Source organism: Camelus ferus, chromosome 13 (assembly GCF_009834535.1).
Source record: "Camelus ferus isolate YT-003-E chromosome 13, BCGSAC_Cfer_1.0, whole genome shotgun sequence".
NCBI classification, from domain to species: domain Eukaryota; kingdom Metazoa; phylum Chordata; class Mammalia; order Artiodactyla; family Camelidae; genus Camelus; species Camelus ferus.
In genome coordinates this window covers 45,750,917-45,763,981 of record NC_045708.1, presented here as the reverse complement: position 1 = coordinate 45,763,981, position 13,065 = coordinate 45,750,917, and the positions used below count along the sequence as shown (strand labels likewise).

The 13,065-nt window shown below is 38.1% G+C and overlaps 1 protein-coding gene across 8 annotated transcripts in view; it reads right to left on the bottom strand.

The window, feature by feature from the left end:
- PATJ (PATJ crumbs cell polarity complex component) overlaps nt 1-13,065 on the bottom strand; it is a 291,845-nt gene that overhangs the window by 73,442 nt on the left and 205,338 nt on the right. For 7 of the 8 annotated variants that reach the window (XM_032494431.1, XM_032494436.1, XM_032494434.1 and 4 more), the window contains one exon: nt 6,749-6,841. The exons of the other annotated variant lie outside the window; for it this stretch is intronic. In XM_032494431.1, coding sequence (XP_032350322.1) covers nt 6,749-6,841 — 93 coding nt within the window. The remainder of the gene's footprint in view (nt 1-6,748; nt 6,842-13,065) is intronic. 8 annotated transcript variants of the gene reach the window in all.

Genomic DNA, 13,065 nt, shown 5'->3' with positions numbered 1-13,065 from the left:
CATCTCATCAGCATGGCCTGGCTTCTGTCAACCACTCCAGTTTAGTTTCCACCTCACTGGTTCTGGCAACCGTAAATTTTAGTTCCCCAGATGCCCTGAGGCTCTAAGGCCTTGCCTAGCGCACTCCTTTGTTTATTCTTTGCCCCATTGCCAGGTAGCAAGGGCTTCTCCTTCAGATCACAGCTCAATTTTCCCCGGGGGGAGAGGGGCTCCCTGATAAAGTCAAATCCCTCTATTATACGCTGTCTTAGCACCAAGCCTCTAGTTCTTAAGCTTTGATCAACGTTGAGATTTCAATCTGTCTGTGACAGTACATGATGTCGCTCTCCCATCAAGACTGTAAATATCATGAGAAAAGAGACTGTTCACCTTCAGTAGCATCTTCTCAGGGCCTAGCACAGAGTGTAGTTAACAGGCAGAAAGCCAGAATGCATAGGATAAAGCCAGGCTTTCATTTTGGTGCACAAAGAAGTGGGGTTTTTTCTACTAGGGTGCAGATCATTAAACACTTGCAAAATATTCCAAAAGGTGGGGAGACTATTCATTAAAGCTCCTTGCATAGGATCATATAATAGTTATTTAACAGAATCACAGAATTTCCAGTCTAGAGGTTACCTAGAATAAAATTTCTGATTTGATTTCAGTTTGTGGATTATCTATATTCTTTTTCCCCCTCTTTCTTCCTCCTCCTGTAACTTTTAAAACATTTTTATTGAGATATAATTAACATATGATAAAATCCAACCATCTAAAGGATATAATACAATGGTTTTACCACTCAGGGTTGTACAAGTGTCATCACAATCGAAGTTTAGAGCATTTCATAACTTCAGAAAGAAACCCTGCATGCATTAGGGTCACTCCCCAGTCCCCTCTGAACACCCCCAGCCACAGAGGGGGTAAACCACTTATTTAACTTCTATCTCTAGATTTTGCTTCCTCTGGACATTTCCCATACATAGAATCATACAATATGTGGTTGTAGCACCATATATCAGTACTTCTATATCTTTCACTGCTATATAATATTCCATTGTATGGATATACCATATTTTATTTATTCATTCATCAGTTGGTGGACATTTGGGTTGTTTCCATTTGGGGGCTATTATTAACAACGTTGCTGTGAACACCTCTGTACAAGTTTTGTGTTTCATTTCTCTTGGGTATTTACCTAGGAGTAAAACTGCTGGGTCATATCATAATTATGTTTAATATTTTGAGGAATTGCAAACTGTTTTCCAAATGGGCTGTACCACTTCACATATCTAGCAGCAATGTGTGAGAGTTCCAGTTTCTCCATATCCTTGTCAGCACTTCTTATTATCTGTCTCTTTGACTATAGTCTCCCAGCAGATATCAAGTAGTATCTCGTTGTGGTTTTGGTGTGCATTTCTCTAACGGTTAATAAGGCTTAGCACCTTTTTTCTGAGCTTACTGGCCATTTGTATGAAGAAATGCCCATTCAGATCCCCATCCATCTTTTAATTGAGTTGTCTTTTTATTGTTTGGTTATAAGCTAGCGGCTTTGAAATTATTTTACTGGCCATAATTATCTATAACGACACAGAAAAGGAGACAGACAAGAACAAAAGAAAAAATAAACTGGTTTTATATCAAAGCAGAAAACTATGAGATCAGACAAGGTGAGAGATCCAGAGGTGGTAGCAAAAACAGAGGTTAGATATTTATAAGAAAACAGTACTATCTCTTCGTTTCCTTCTCTCTTTCCTTCCTTCCCACCTAACTGCTGAGCTTCTAAAGATAGCAAGCTGATGTGAACACTTGTCCTTGAACATGTCAAGCCCTTTAAGAAGTGCTGAGAGTCTTGCTCATCACTGAATCCCCTGTATGTAACATTGACACGTAAGAGATACTCTATTAATAACTGTGGTTTGAACAAATAGATCACACAGTGTTATTTCTAATATTCCAAGAAAGGCTGCGTATGTGAACTAAACAGTAAAGAGAAGATGGATGGGGTTTAGAGGCGAAGAGAACTGGGTTTGAGTCCCGGCCATACCACCTACCAGCTGTGGGACCCACCTGCAGTGCGCCCATAGGAAGAGACTTGCCATCTCTTAGCCTCAGTACCTATCGGCAAAGTAGGGCTAATAAATAATGTGCATCACTGGGTTAGAGAAGAGAACCAGTATGAAAATGCCTGGCATAGGTCAGCTTCTTGAAAATTTTTCGTTTCTTTGATTTTATGAAACATCTGTTTGGAGGTCTGTACAACTTCATTTACCAATGTAAAAGGTAAATTTCAGTATCTAACTGTTTCTATGCCACAATGTTCTAGTTGGAGTTAGAGATTTAGACAAAAGGGAAGGAAAATAATAACAGGTAATGTCCCGATGGAACTTCCTGGCTGTCCCTCGACTTTGGTTTTGTTCTGTATCTGTATCTCTCTGAGAGGCAGCACTGCATGGTGGTTTAGGGTGTTGGCTCCAGGCTCAAAGTGCATGGACTTTGGTCCCAACCTCACTGGGTGATTAGTGGTAACTTAGCATTTCAGTACCTCAGTTTCCTCATCTCTTTAAATGGGGATAGTACTACTACAACTTCACAGGACTACTGTGTAAAGAAGCTTAGAATAATGCCTATGTGCCAGGCAGTAAATGCTATCCATTATTATTAGCAATTGCATTTCTGGGGCTGAAAAATTTCACCCTAGTTTTCCATGTTACACCTAATGCTTCACTCAGAACAGCTAATCCTTATGCGGCTAACCCTTAAGGCTTTAATCACATTAATATTCTCATCATCATTAACAATAACCCCCCTCACGCAGTGATTCCAGTGTACTCCAGCACAGTTCTACCTTGTACGTCATAGTTTACCCTAACTCCTTTCTCTCATGGTAACCCTTTTTTCTTTCTCCCATCTTACAGATGCAGAAACAGAGGCACAGAGAGGGTAAGCCATTTGCCTAAGGTTACACTGCTAGTAAATGGTGGAACCAGGATTTGAATCCAAGTAGAATGGCTAGAATCTTTGCATTCTTGATAATTTAGTTATACTGCCTCAAAAGTATATTATACCCCCAACATGATAAACACACAAGTTTATATCTAAAAGATTAAAATAATTATTTTAAGGATTCGTGATCTTCTATGTCAAGGCACTAGGGAGACAAAGACCCTTCAGGATGAGTCTCAGCTCTTCTAATTTCTAGTTTTGTGATCTTTCACTAAGCAGCTTAAGGTCTCATCTGTAAGTCTCAGATAAATAACTCCTGCCCTACTTTTTACACAGGGTTATTTTGGGGATAAACTTGAATAAGATCACGAACAAACTAATATGTTAGAAAAAAAATTAGATATTAAAAAAATTAGGCTAATGAGATAACAGATGAGACTTTGTTTTACAAATTGCAAAGTTCTGTGCAAATAGCTTTTTTTTAAAGTTCCTTTCAAAAGGCTTAAAAAATAGTCTTAACAGGCTCTCACCTAGGCTTCTGAAATAGATTCCAGACACTTCCCTGCCTCCAGTCTCTCACAGTCGTTATCTATGCTTCACAAACTACCATCCGATCCGCGGTCCAAAAACAAGTTATCCTCCCTTTAAAAAATATTTTAGAGAAATCTAATACCTACTGAAGTTATTATAAACTCCTTGGCTGTGAATTTGGGGGCTATTGAGATGTGAACCAAAGCCAACCATAACTGAAGAGTGGAAAAAAGCACTGGAATACACGTAGACTCATGGCTTGGTTTTAGCTCTGAAAACAGGTAATCCTGGAGAAGTAATTCAATAGCTCTCTGGAGTATGGTTTCTCATAGGTAGCATCTTGTTTATATGTGAATCCATGTAGTTCATGAAACATTTATTAAGCACTGAGCATAAAAAGACAAATACATTAATCTGTAATGCATAGCAGACAGTCCTTTCAGTTCTGTGATTCTGCTGTGCAACTTCTACTGCCCATTGTACCAAAGCCCCATCCTTACTCGCTACTCCACACTGTCTGATTCACCTGCTAAACTTTCTTCTATTTTTTCCAACCTCAGCAGTCAACCACCTCCTTATCTTTAAAGGTTCACCTTAAAGGCCAAGAGTCTAAGAAGCCTTCCCTATAATCCCTGAATAAGATGGTTTTCCTTCCACTTTTGAACTTCGGTAACTTTTTCTTAAAACTCTCTCTCTAATACACTTCTGCCTGCTCTGATTTTCCAGATACAAATTCTGCTATCTTGACTGATGCTGGAGGGTAAGCTGCTTAAAAACAAGGCCTGTCTTCTTCTCCTGGTCACTCCTGTAGAGGCCAGCAGTGCCTGATGAGACATACGCTCCCACGTGAAGCAAAAAAGCAACTTTTAGAGGGTTAGAGATTACTGTTTCCAACTGACACGCACCAAGGTATCAAGAATCAAGGCCCATTCAGATCACATGCTGTCCTCTGACAAGGTGCATCCAGCAACAATCCTAGAATGGTGCAGCAATGCATGGGAGTTTGCACCGATCTCACACAGAAACAATAAAATGGTGGCGAGTGATGAGGAACTGCTGTTAATATAGCTGATCCTTGAACCACATAGGTTTGAACCATGTGGGTCCACTTCTACATGGATTTTTTTCAATAGTAAATACCACAGTACTGCATGATCTGCGATCTGAGGTTGGTTGAATCTGTGGATTCAGAGAAATGGTGAACACGGAGGGCCCTGTGAGTTATTTATGGATTTTCCACTGTGTAGATCTGTACCCCTAACCCACGTGTTTTTCAAGGGTCAACCGTATTTTATAATGAGATAATAAAGAGTATGTTAGGTTGAGCTAGATGAAATTTTTCCCTACAAAAATAGCAATTTCATATAATTTAACATAATAATTTGCTAATTTATGCATTTTCTATCTCCCTTCCCCCAACTACCCTGGAATGAATCTCCACGGAGGCAGGCATTTTGTACATTGTGTTCACTATAGTATTCGAATACCTGGAACACAGTGGCCTGTGGCAAATATTTGCTGAATGAATAAATGAACTCACTAAGCACAAACTCTGTGCCTTACACTCTACTAAGTTTTTACACTTTATAGCCCATCAGCAAAGCATAACACCCTGATTATTGCCCTTCTTCATATGAGGAAATCGAGGCGTGGGGAGGTCCAACTTGCCCAAGACCACACTCCTCAGCAGTACTTCATGCTAGGCCATTTATATTTATGCTATAAAAGTTGTTCACATTCAAGCTATCTTTCCTCAATCAACCAGACCACGCATATTCTATTAGAAACGATGAGAAAGAGACAGCAGAATACCAAAAAGAGGAGGAGAGAGGAGAAAGGTACCAGTCAATGCGGTTTGGGGAGGCTTTTATTCTTGCTGAAATGCAGCATAAAACATATTCTAAAAAGTACCCTCAGTCCTTCTGCCTGAGGGTGGAGCTCTTCAATTATCTTGGCACTTGGAGCCCCAACACTCATGCTGCTTTCTTGGGAACAGGGGGTGGGTGAAGGATGGCTTTTGCCTGCAGCCTACAGGTGAGCCTCTGTGGGGACAGCCAGTCTCTCCCAGCAAGCGAAGGAGTGTTCTCACCTTTTTAACCCTACTTTCAAAAACCTGTTGCTTTAAAAGACTTTTCCCTAACCTATCTATGGAGAAATAGTGTCAAAAAGAACAAGTTACTAGTATTTTTAAGTGAAGGAAGAAGATGTTTGAGGTTGAAATTCATTGATGTTCCTTATTCCCCTTCAGGGCAAATATGCAGTTTATCTTTCAGGAATTGAACAGTGTAACCTTGGAACATTTTGTTCAAGAACAACAGTCCTAATACGTAGGTCCTGCTCTTCTCAATGCCTCGTGTAGGGTTTTGGGAGAGTGACGTGTTATAATTTCCACTCTTGCTGAAACACTCTTTCCATTCAGCCTGAAAGAATCAGTTCACTTCCTAGGACATGGAATCTAAGCCAGCCTGAATGTACATTTTCTAAAAGTTGGAGAAGGAAAAACAGATGATTTTTCAAATTCCCTGAAGTAAAAGGAACAATTCTGTGCTGTCATAAAATCATGATGACCCTCTCAAGTGATTAATTATTTGAGATTCTGAAACACAGGGTGGGGGAAAAAAAGCCCACATTTCTTTCTAAACATGCAGTATAACACTAGAAGTGCCAGGCTGCAAAACAGAGAGGCAGATGATGAAAAAGGTTTGGGAGTCAGACAGAATGAGATCGATCTCCAGGTCTACAGCATACTCAAGAGTGGCCTTGGGCAAGTTAGTTAACATCTCTCAGCAAGCCTTCAGCTTCCTCATGTGTAAAAGGAAAATATCACCACCTACACTGTGAGGATCAGGAAATGAACCTAGAATACAGTATCTGGTGTACAATAGAAGTTCAATAAATATTAAATAACAAGATATCAAACATTAGGACAAAGAGGGAGAATTCTCTAAAACTGCCTCTCTCCTGATGCTCTAGCCCCCGGGTGGGTTTAAGTACCTTTTACTATGAACAATGGAATGCATTTAACATCTCCTTCTGTGCCTCTAGGACTAATTCAGCACAGCCCTCGCCTTAAGGAAACAGGACTGAAAAGAGAGATTGTTTCTGTAATCCTGGACAGGACAACTCAAGTGTGAAGAAAGTTGGAGATGATGCTGTTCTTTGGGTCATTTGCTCCACGGAATAGCTTCCTGTCTCAGAAATCAAGATTCCTAGAGAAGCAAACACAACAATTGATCCAAAATACAGACAATACATCCCTAAAAAGAACATTGGGTGAAACAGCCCAGATTCTCACCAGTTTGGAGCTTTCACTCTCAGGCAATTGTTTAATACCAACTTCAAGACTGCCGTCCTCCTCACTACTAACCAGCTCAGTGCCACTCTGATCCTATAAGACATTAAAAAGAAAACGGCAAAGATGTCATTCTTCACTCACAGTGACCTGAACTGTACAGATAATCCTAGTTGCTCGGTTTCCTGTTGTGGTGGATCCTGCTTCCTCTCCAGAAGCCCCAGCTATTTCCTTCCTTCCCAGTAGAAGAAGCCCCAGCTATTTCCTTCCTTCCCAGTAGAAGGCCTTTCTTTCTTTCTTTTTTTTTTTTTTTTTAAGGTATCTGTCCTGTTGCTCAGAGATACACCTTAGAGAAAGCTGAACCCTACTCTCTGTCCCAAGAGTAGGCCTGACTGCCTTCAGGCTAATCTCGTTCTTTCTGCCAAAGATTTTGTCAAGAATGGGTACCTGAACCAGCTCTGGTCAATGAGACACCAAGAGAGGTTTGCTGGAGACTTCTGGAAAAGTCCTTCCTAGATCTCAAAAGAACCACAAGGAGTCCCCACACCTCCCAAATTAACAGGAGAGCGAGATGTGCAAATAGCTATGGGCAGCCATTCCATGACCAGAAGGAAAGGAGTCTGTGAATGATGGAGCAAAGACAGAGACCGAAGAACTGGTTCTCTGAGGACAAAATGGGGCCACTGGATCAACCAAACCTGCTGCCCAGACTACTCTCAGCAGTCTTCCAATGAGAGCTAATACATTTGCTCATTGTTTCAGCCAGTTGTGAGTTAGCTCGTCTGAGACAAACTTTCTGAGACTTTTATCTTTTGCACAACGCTACACTGTTTGAGATAAGAGACTGTATTCATCTTGTTTATTTCTGAAACTCAAGTGCCCTGCACCCTGCCCGGCACAGGGAAAACACTTGATTTATCAGTATTTAAATACTGATTTAACCAGTGAATGCAGTACTTGTTTTCTTGATGATTGCTTTCTGCAGATTCCTAAAAATATTTATTTAATGTAAATGAGACATCTGGTAATAATAAGCCCCATTAAAATTCCAAGACACATTAGGTGTCTCCTCAATTGAATTATGATATATTAAGTCTTATAGTTAATTAGCCAGAATTTTCTTCATTTTCAGAGGGCACACAGAGGAGAATAAGGATAATAAATGGAGTATCTACATTGTATTTATCTGGATTTTTATTTTAAAACAACACCATCCTGGATTATTACAAATTCAGATGGGATTGTTTATAGAGAAATAGTTTTGATTTTGGGACGTTCAACCTTATAATTTAAGAAGTGCAAGTTAAAGCAAAGATAGAGCATTCTTTCATCTATCAAATGGACAAGAGAATAGAAAGAGAATATCAGTATTAATAATGATGTAGGGAAACAGGAATTTTTACATACCATTGAAAAAGTAAATTAGGACAATCTTTTCAGGAAAAAAATCCCATACATTACATAGGTATAGATGCAGGGAAAATATCTGCAAGCATAGAGAACCAATCTTTTAAATTCTAGGGAGTAGGATTAGGGATTGGGGAATTTTTGCACCAGCTATTTCTACACTGTTTGATTATATATAGAAGGATTAGTGTGTATTACCGCATGTTTTAAAAAAGAAAAGAGAGCTATAAGAAATACCAGAAAGAACAAAATCCAAGAGAGTAGGTAGCGTGGGTTTTAGAATTCGTCAGATTGGAACTCAAATCTCAACTTTGCCATTAGAATTATATAATTTTCTGCAAATTTCTTTCTAAATCTGAGTACAGATTTGAAAAATGTCGGGTTGGGGAGCTGACACTCCCCACAGTCAAAAATCTGTGTGTAATTTATAGTTGGCCCTCCCTATCCGTGGTTCCTCGGCAACCAACCGCAGACTGGGTAGTACTTTAGTATTTACTATTGAAAACAAAATTCTGCATATAAGTGGATCCACACAGTTCAAATGATGTTTAAAAGGTCAACTGTACTTGTTTTAAAGTACATACAAAAATATCAAATTAAAAATACTACCCCATCAGGTTACTTTGAAGAATAACGCATTAACATGAAAAACGTCTACTAGCACAACACCAAGTACAGATAATTTTTGTTTTCAATTTTGTTGAGGCAGGTTCTTTGTCCATGACCTGTTTCATGTAGTCACCATAGAAACACCAAAATGAGTGTATACCACTGTGATACCAATTCATGGATGAAAAAAATGATACATTGAAAGTAACTTGCTGAAGAACTCCCAGCCAGTAAGTGGCGGACCCAGGATTCACAGCTAGGTAAGACTGTCACCGAAGGTAACATGATCTTGGTAACTATGCTCTAGGCCCTAGGCAAATGATGTTCATTTCTCTCTTTTTCCTCTCTCATTCTTTCTTTTCAGTACTGAGTGTTGATAACAAATCTTATGGGAGAAAGGATTCACAATCTTAAAAAGAAAATCACTGCCATCAGACCATGGATTTAACAAAAAGCACTTTAGCATTTGTTAACCAGAAAATTTCATTAGATAGAAAATCCTCTTCTCAGTGAATTTTGGGTAATCAAGAAGTTAACCATATAATATAAACATGCCATAAACACTACTATATATAAAACAGATAAACAACAAGGACCTACTGTATAGCACAGGGAACTATATTCAATATCTTGTAATAACCTATAATGGAAAAGAATCTGAAAAAGAATATATATATATACACACATATATATATGTATGTATAAATATATAAAACTGAATTGCTTTGCTGTACACCTTAAACTAACATTATAAATTAATTATACATCAATAAAAATAAATTTTTAAATGAAAAAAATAAACATGCTGAAGTTAAGAAATAAAGCCTGAAAATATATAGATTTTCAGCGTTTTAGACAGTAAGCTCTAGACACCAAAACAAACAAACAAACAAACTTTGAAGAAACAAATTATACTTTTAAAAACCAGTACTTAATTGGTGAAAAACCTCTGATGCCCCAGTTACTTAGTGTGTCTGGCTCTGTCAACTGTGGAAAGTCCTGAAGTGGCCCTGGTGATGCTATGCTATCCAACTGGAGGATACAATGGGAACAATGTTTGTAACTTCAGCACTAGATTATAAAACAAATCCATAGGTGGCTTCTCTAGCAACTCTGCAAACAGCCACCTTCTCTGGTCCCAGATGAGAGGAGATTCTTCACCAGTATGGTGGTCAGCTGATGGCTTTCATCAACTACTAATTACATTATCTGTCTCCTGGGGAAAAGGAAAGTATTGTTTAAAAAATCAGAGGAAACTTTACATTTCTGAGCAATTTGAGTACAGAAATTGAGATTTTCTTAGTCTTTATAAAATGAATATGAAGAGGGAAAGAAAACAGCTGTTTGATGCTTCAACTTAGAAAATTTAAGAAAACATGGGCAAGGCAGACTAGGTTGCAGATGGTCTACATATCCTTTAAGATTTGAATAAAAACAAAAAAAGAATACCCTTTACATCTACACCCACAGAATTTACCATACAGAGCCACTCCTTAAATGCCACTTACTCCACAAGTCCTTTTCTTCTTCTTAGCTGGAAGATGTCTCTTCTTCCTTTAAGCTTATCTAACAGTTTACTTGAACTTCATATGTCACTTACATCCTCTCATTTGTATCCTAATTATGTATATACAGAATTGATCTCCCTGATGAAATGGAAAGATGCTTGAATCCAACATCTATGCCTCATTCATTTCCTTGGTCTGATTCATTTTTATATTCAGCCTAGGTCTGTCCAGTTTCAGAGTTGATGCTCTTTTTAACTGTACCAGTGAGCCCTTTCTAAAGCATTTCTTCTGTTTTTAGTTACTGGTTTGGTTTGCGATAGCTCCATAGAGGACAGTTTGAAGTCAAAATCTAGATGGAGAGGAGAGTCAGGTAAAAAGGAAGCTGGAATTGAAAGAGATTAGCACTGAAGTATTTACTTTCCTAGGAGAGCTAAAGTTTATAAAAGAGTTTTCATGCTTAAATGAAGCACAGAAGAAAACAATGAGAGTTCTGTTCTGCTGACTAGGAGCTTAGAAAAGAGAGCAGTCAGATATGGAAAGGGGAAAACAGGTCAGCAGGCATGATTTCCAAAGCACAATTGCATCACGGTGGTTTGAAGACCATCTGGCTGATGGATGGTGGCCCACTGACACCCAAGATGATTCAGCTAAGCCGGATGGCTGCATGCTCCCTTCCTCTGTTGCTGATCTTCAAACCACCTGTCCAAAGTTGCCTGCTTAGCCAAGGCTGCTCCAAGAAAATGACCTTTCCCCACGAAGACCACAGTCCGTAGATTCCATAGTGAATTATGCTTTATAGACAAACAAAAGCAAAAGGCAAGGCTCATGACTGTACATTTAACACAGACACTTTATCCCCTTCCAAAAAGGACCAATGAGAAATCTCCACTTGAGAAGTCTCTTCTAAACCGTCTGAAAGTTTCAGACTCCCTCCTCTGGGTTCCTCCAAAATCTTCTACATAAAGTGACGATAAAGTTTATTTTATTTTTGTACTACTTAATTTTTTTCATATGCACTATTTGTCTATAGTTTTTTCCAACTAGACAGTAAGATCCTTGATAGCAGGAATTTGTTTTATTTGAGAGTAGGTTATCAATAAAAATTAAATTAGTTAAGGACATTATTGTAGATTGGAAAATATTTATGATCAGATAAGTGTTCCATAGTGTTTTTCCCTACCCTCCTTCCTCATTTAACATGACAAAGTGTATATTAGTGTATACAGTATTTTTCCTTTCAATTTGATTTAAAATTTAACTAAGTAAAATTAATTTTTAAAAACTAGCAATTATACATCCTTGATATAATTGAAAATGTTGAAAATTCTTTTTTTAAAATAAAACTTATATTGGTTTAAATTTTGTCACCCCCGTATTTCCTAAATCCAACGCTCTCTTCAAAAAACCACAAAATGATTTATTGGTTTAATCACTAGCCTGAATTCACAAACATTTCTTCCTGCAGAGTTATGTTTACTTGACGTGACAAACTGAATTTCTTTTCCTATCCCCTATTGTAAGCATATTTTCAAGGCTACTCAGAATTCCAGAAAGGCAGTGTATAATTAAAGATAAAATGGAAATTATGCTAATAGGATGCCCTGGGTAATCAACCTCTCCATTGGTCATGAGCCCTGCTCCATCTCACTTAGTATTCAAAAAAGCACAACTCCTGAAAAAAGGAAAAATGAAGGTTCTTGCTTCTAGAAAGATATTCTAAAAGATTCAGCTGCCTTGTTGAGGAATGGAATAAATATCATGCTTTCCAATTATATTTGAGCCCTCCATATCTCTTAGAAGACATAAGAGCAGTAACTTCCTAATTGCGTTTCCACCTTCAAGACATCTTTGACTTGGCTGTTAGACTAATCTACCTGAAGTATAGACCTGATCAGACCATTTCCATAATTCAGAACACCTTTAACAGCTCCAAGTGCCTAATGCATCACGTTCAAACCTTCTGAGATTTAAATTTAAGCCCCTCTCTATTGACCTTAATTCTTCCAACCCCATCTTCTATTATTCCTTTTCACCTATCCTTATATTCCTCTCCCCATTCCACACCCCGATTTTTCTTACTTCTGTGTTTTTGTTTGTGCTATTCCTACATTCTTACCTAACCATATTCATATTTTAAAATTCAATATATCCATCAGAAATAGCTGTCTCCTACCAGGAAATACTACTCATCTTCTGTGAACTCCTCTTAAAACTCCATCTCTTAGGACCCCTTGTTTTAGTAACAAACATGTCTTATTTTCCCTATAAGACCACAGTTCTTTGAGGGTAGAGACAATGTGCAATCAATCTTTTTATGCTCTACAGAGTAGACTTTCGGCAAATAGTGGCAAAATGAATTGAACCAACAAGAAGTAAGTATTCAATACTGAAATGAAGCATCAAGGATGCAGTAGAAAGGCCAAAATATAATTCCTGCCACTCACTTACTCCACAAATATTATTAAGCAAGTACTGTGTGTTAAGCACTGAGGATTCAGTGATCAAGAAGACAACAAGCCTGGCCCTACAAAAGCATACAGTTTAGTGTGGTGTTTATAGTCCAACATTCTTAAATGAAGAATATTCATAATGAAGGCAGGACAAGTAACAGAATCCTAGTTGGTAAACACATTTAGAAATGGGTCCTTCTTTTTCTTTTCTTTTTTTTTTTTTAACATTTTTTATTGATTTATAATCATTTTACAATGTTGTGTCAAATTCCAGTGTAGAGCACAATTTTTCAATTATACATGAACATATATATATTCATTGTTACATTCCTTTCTCTGTGAGCTA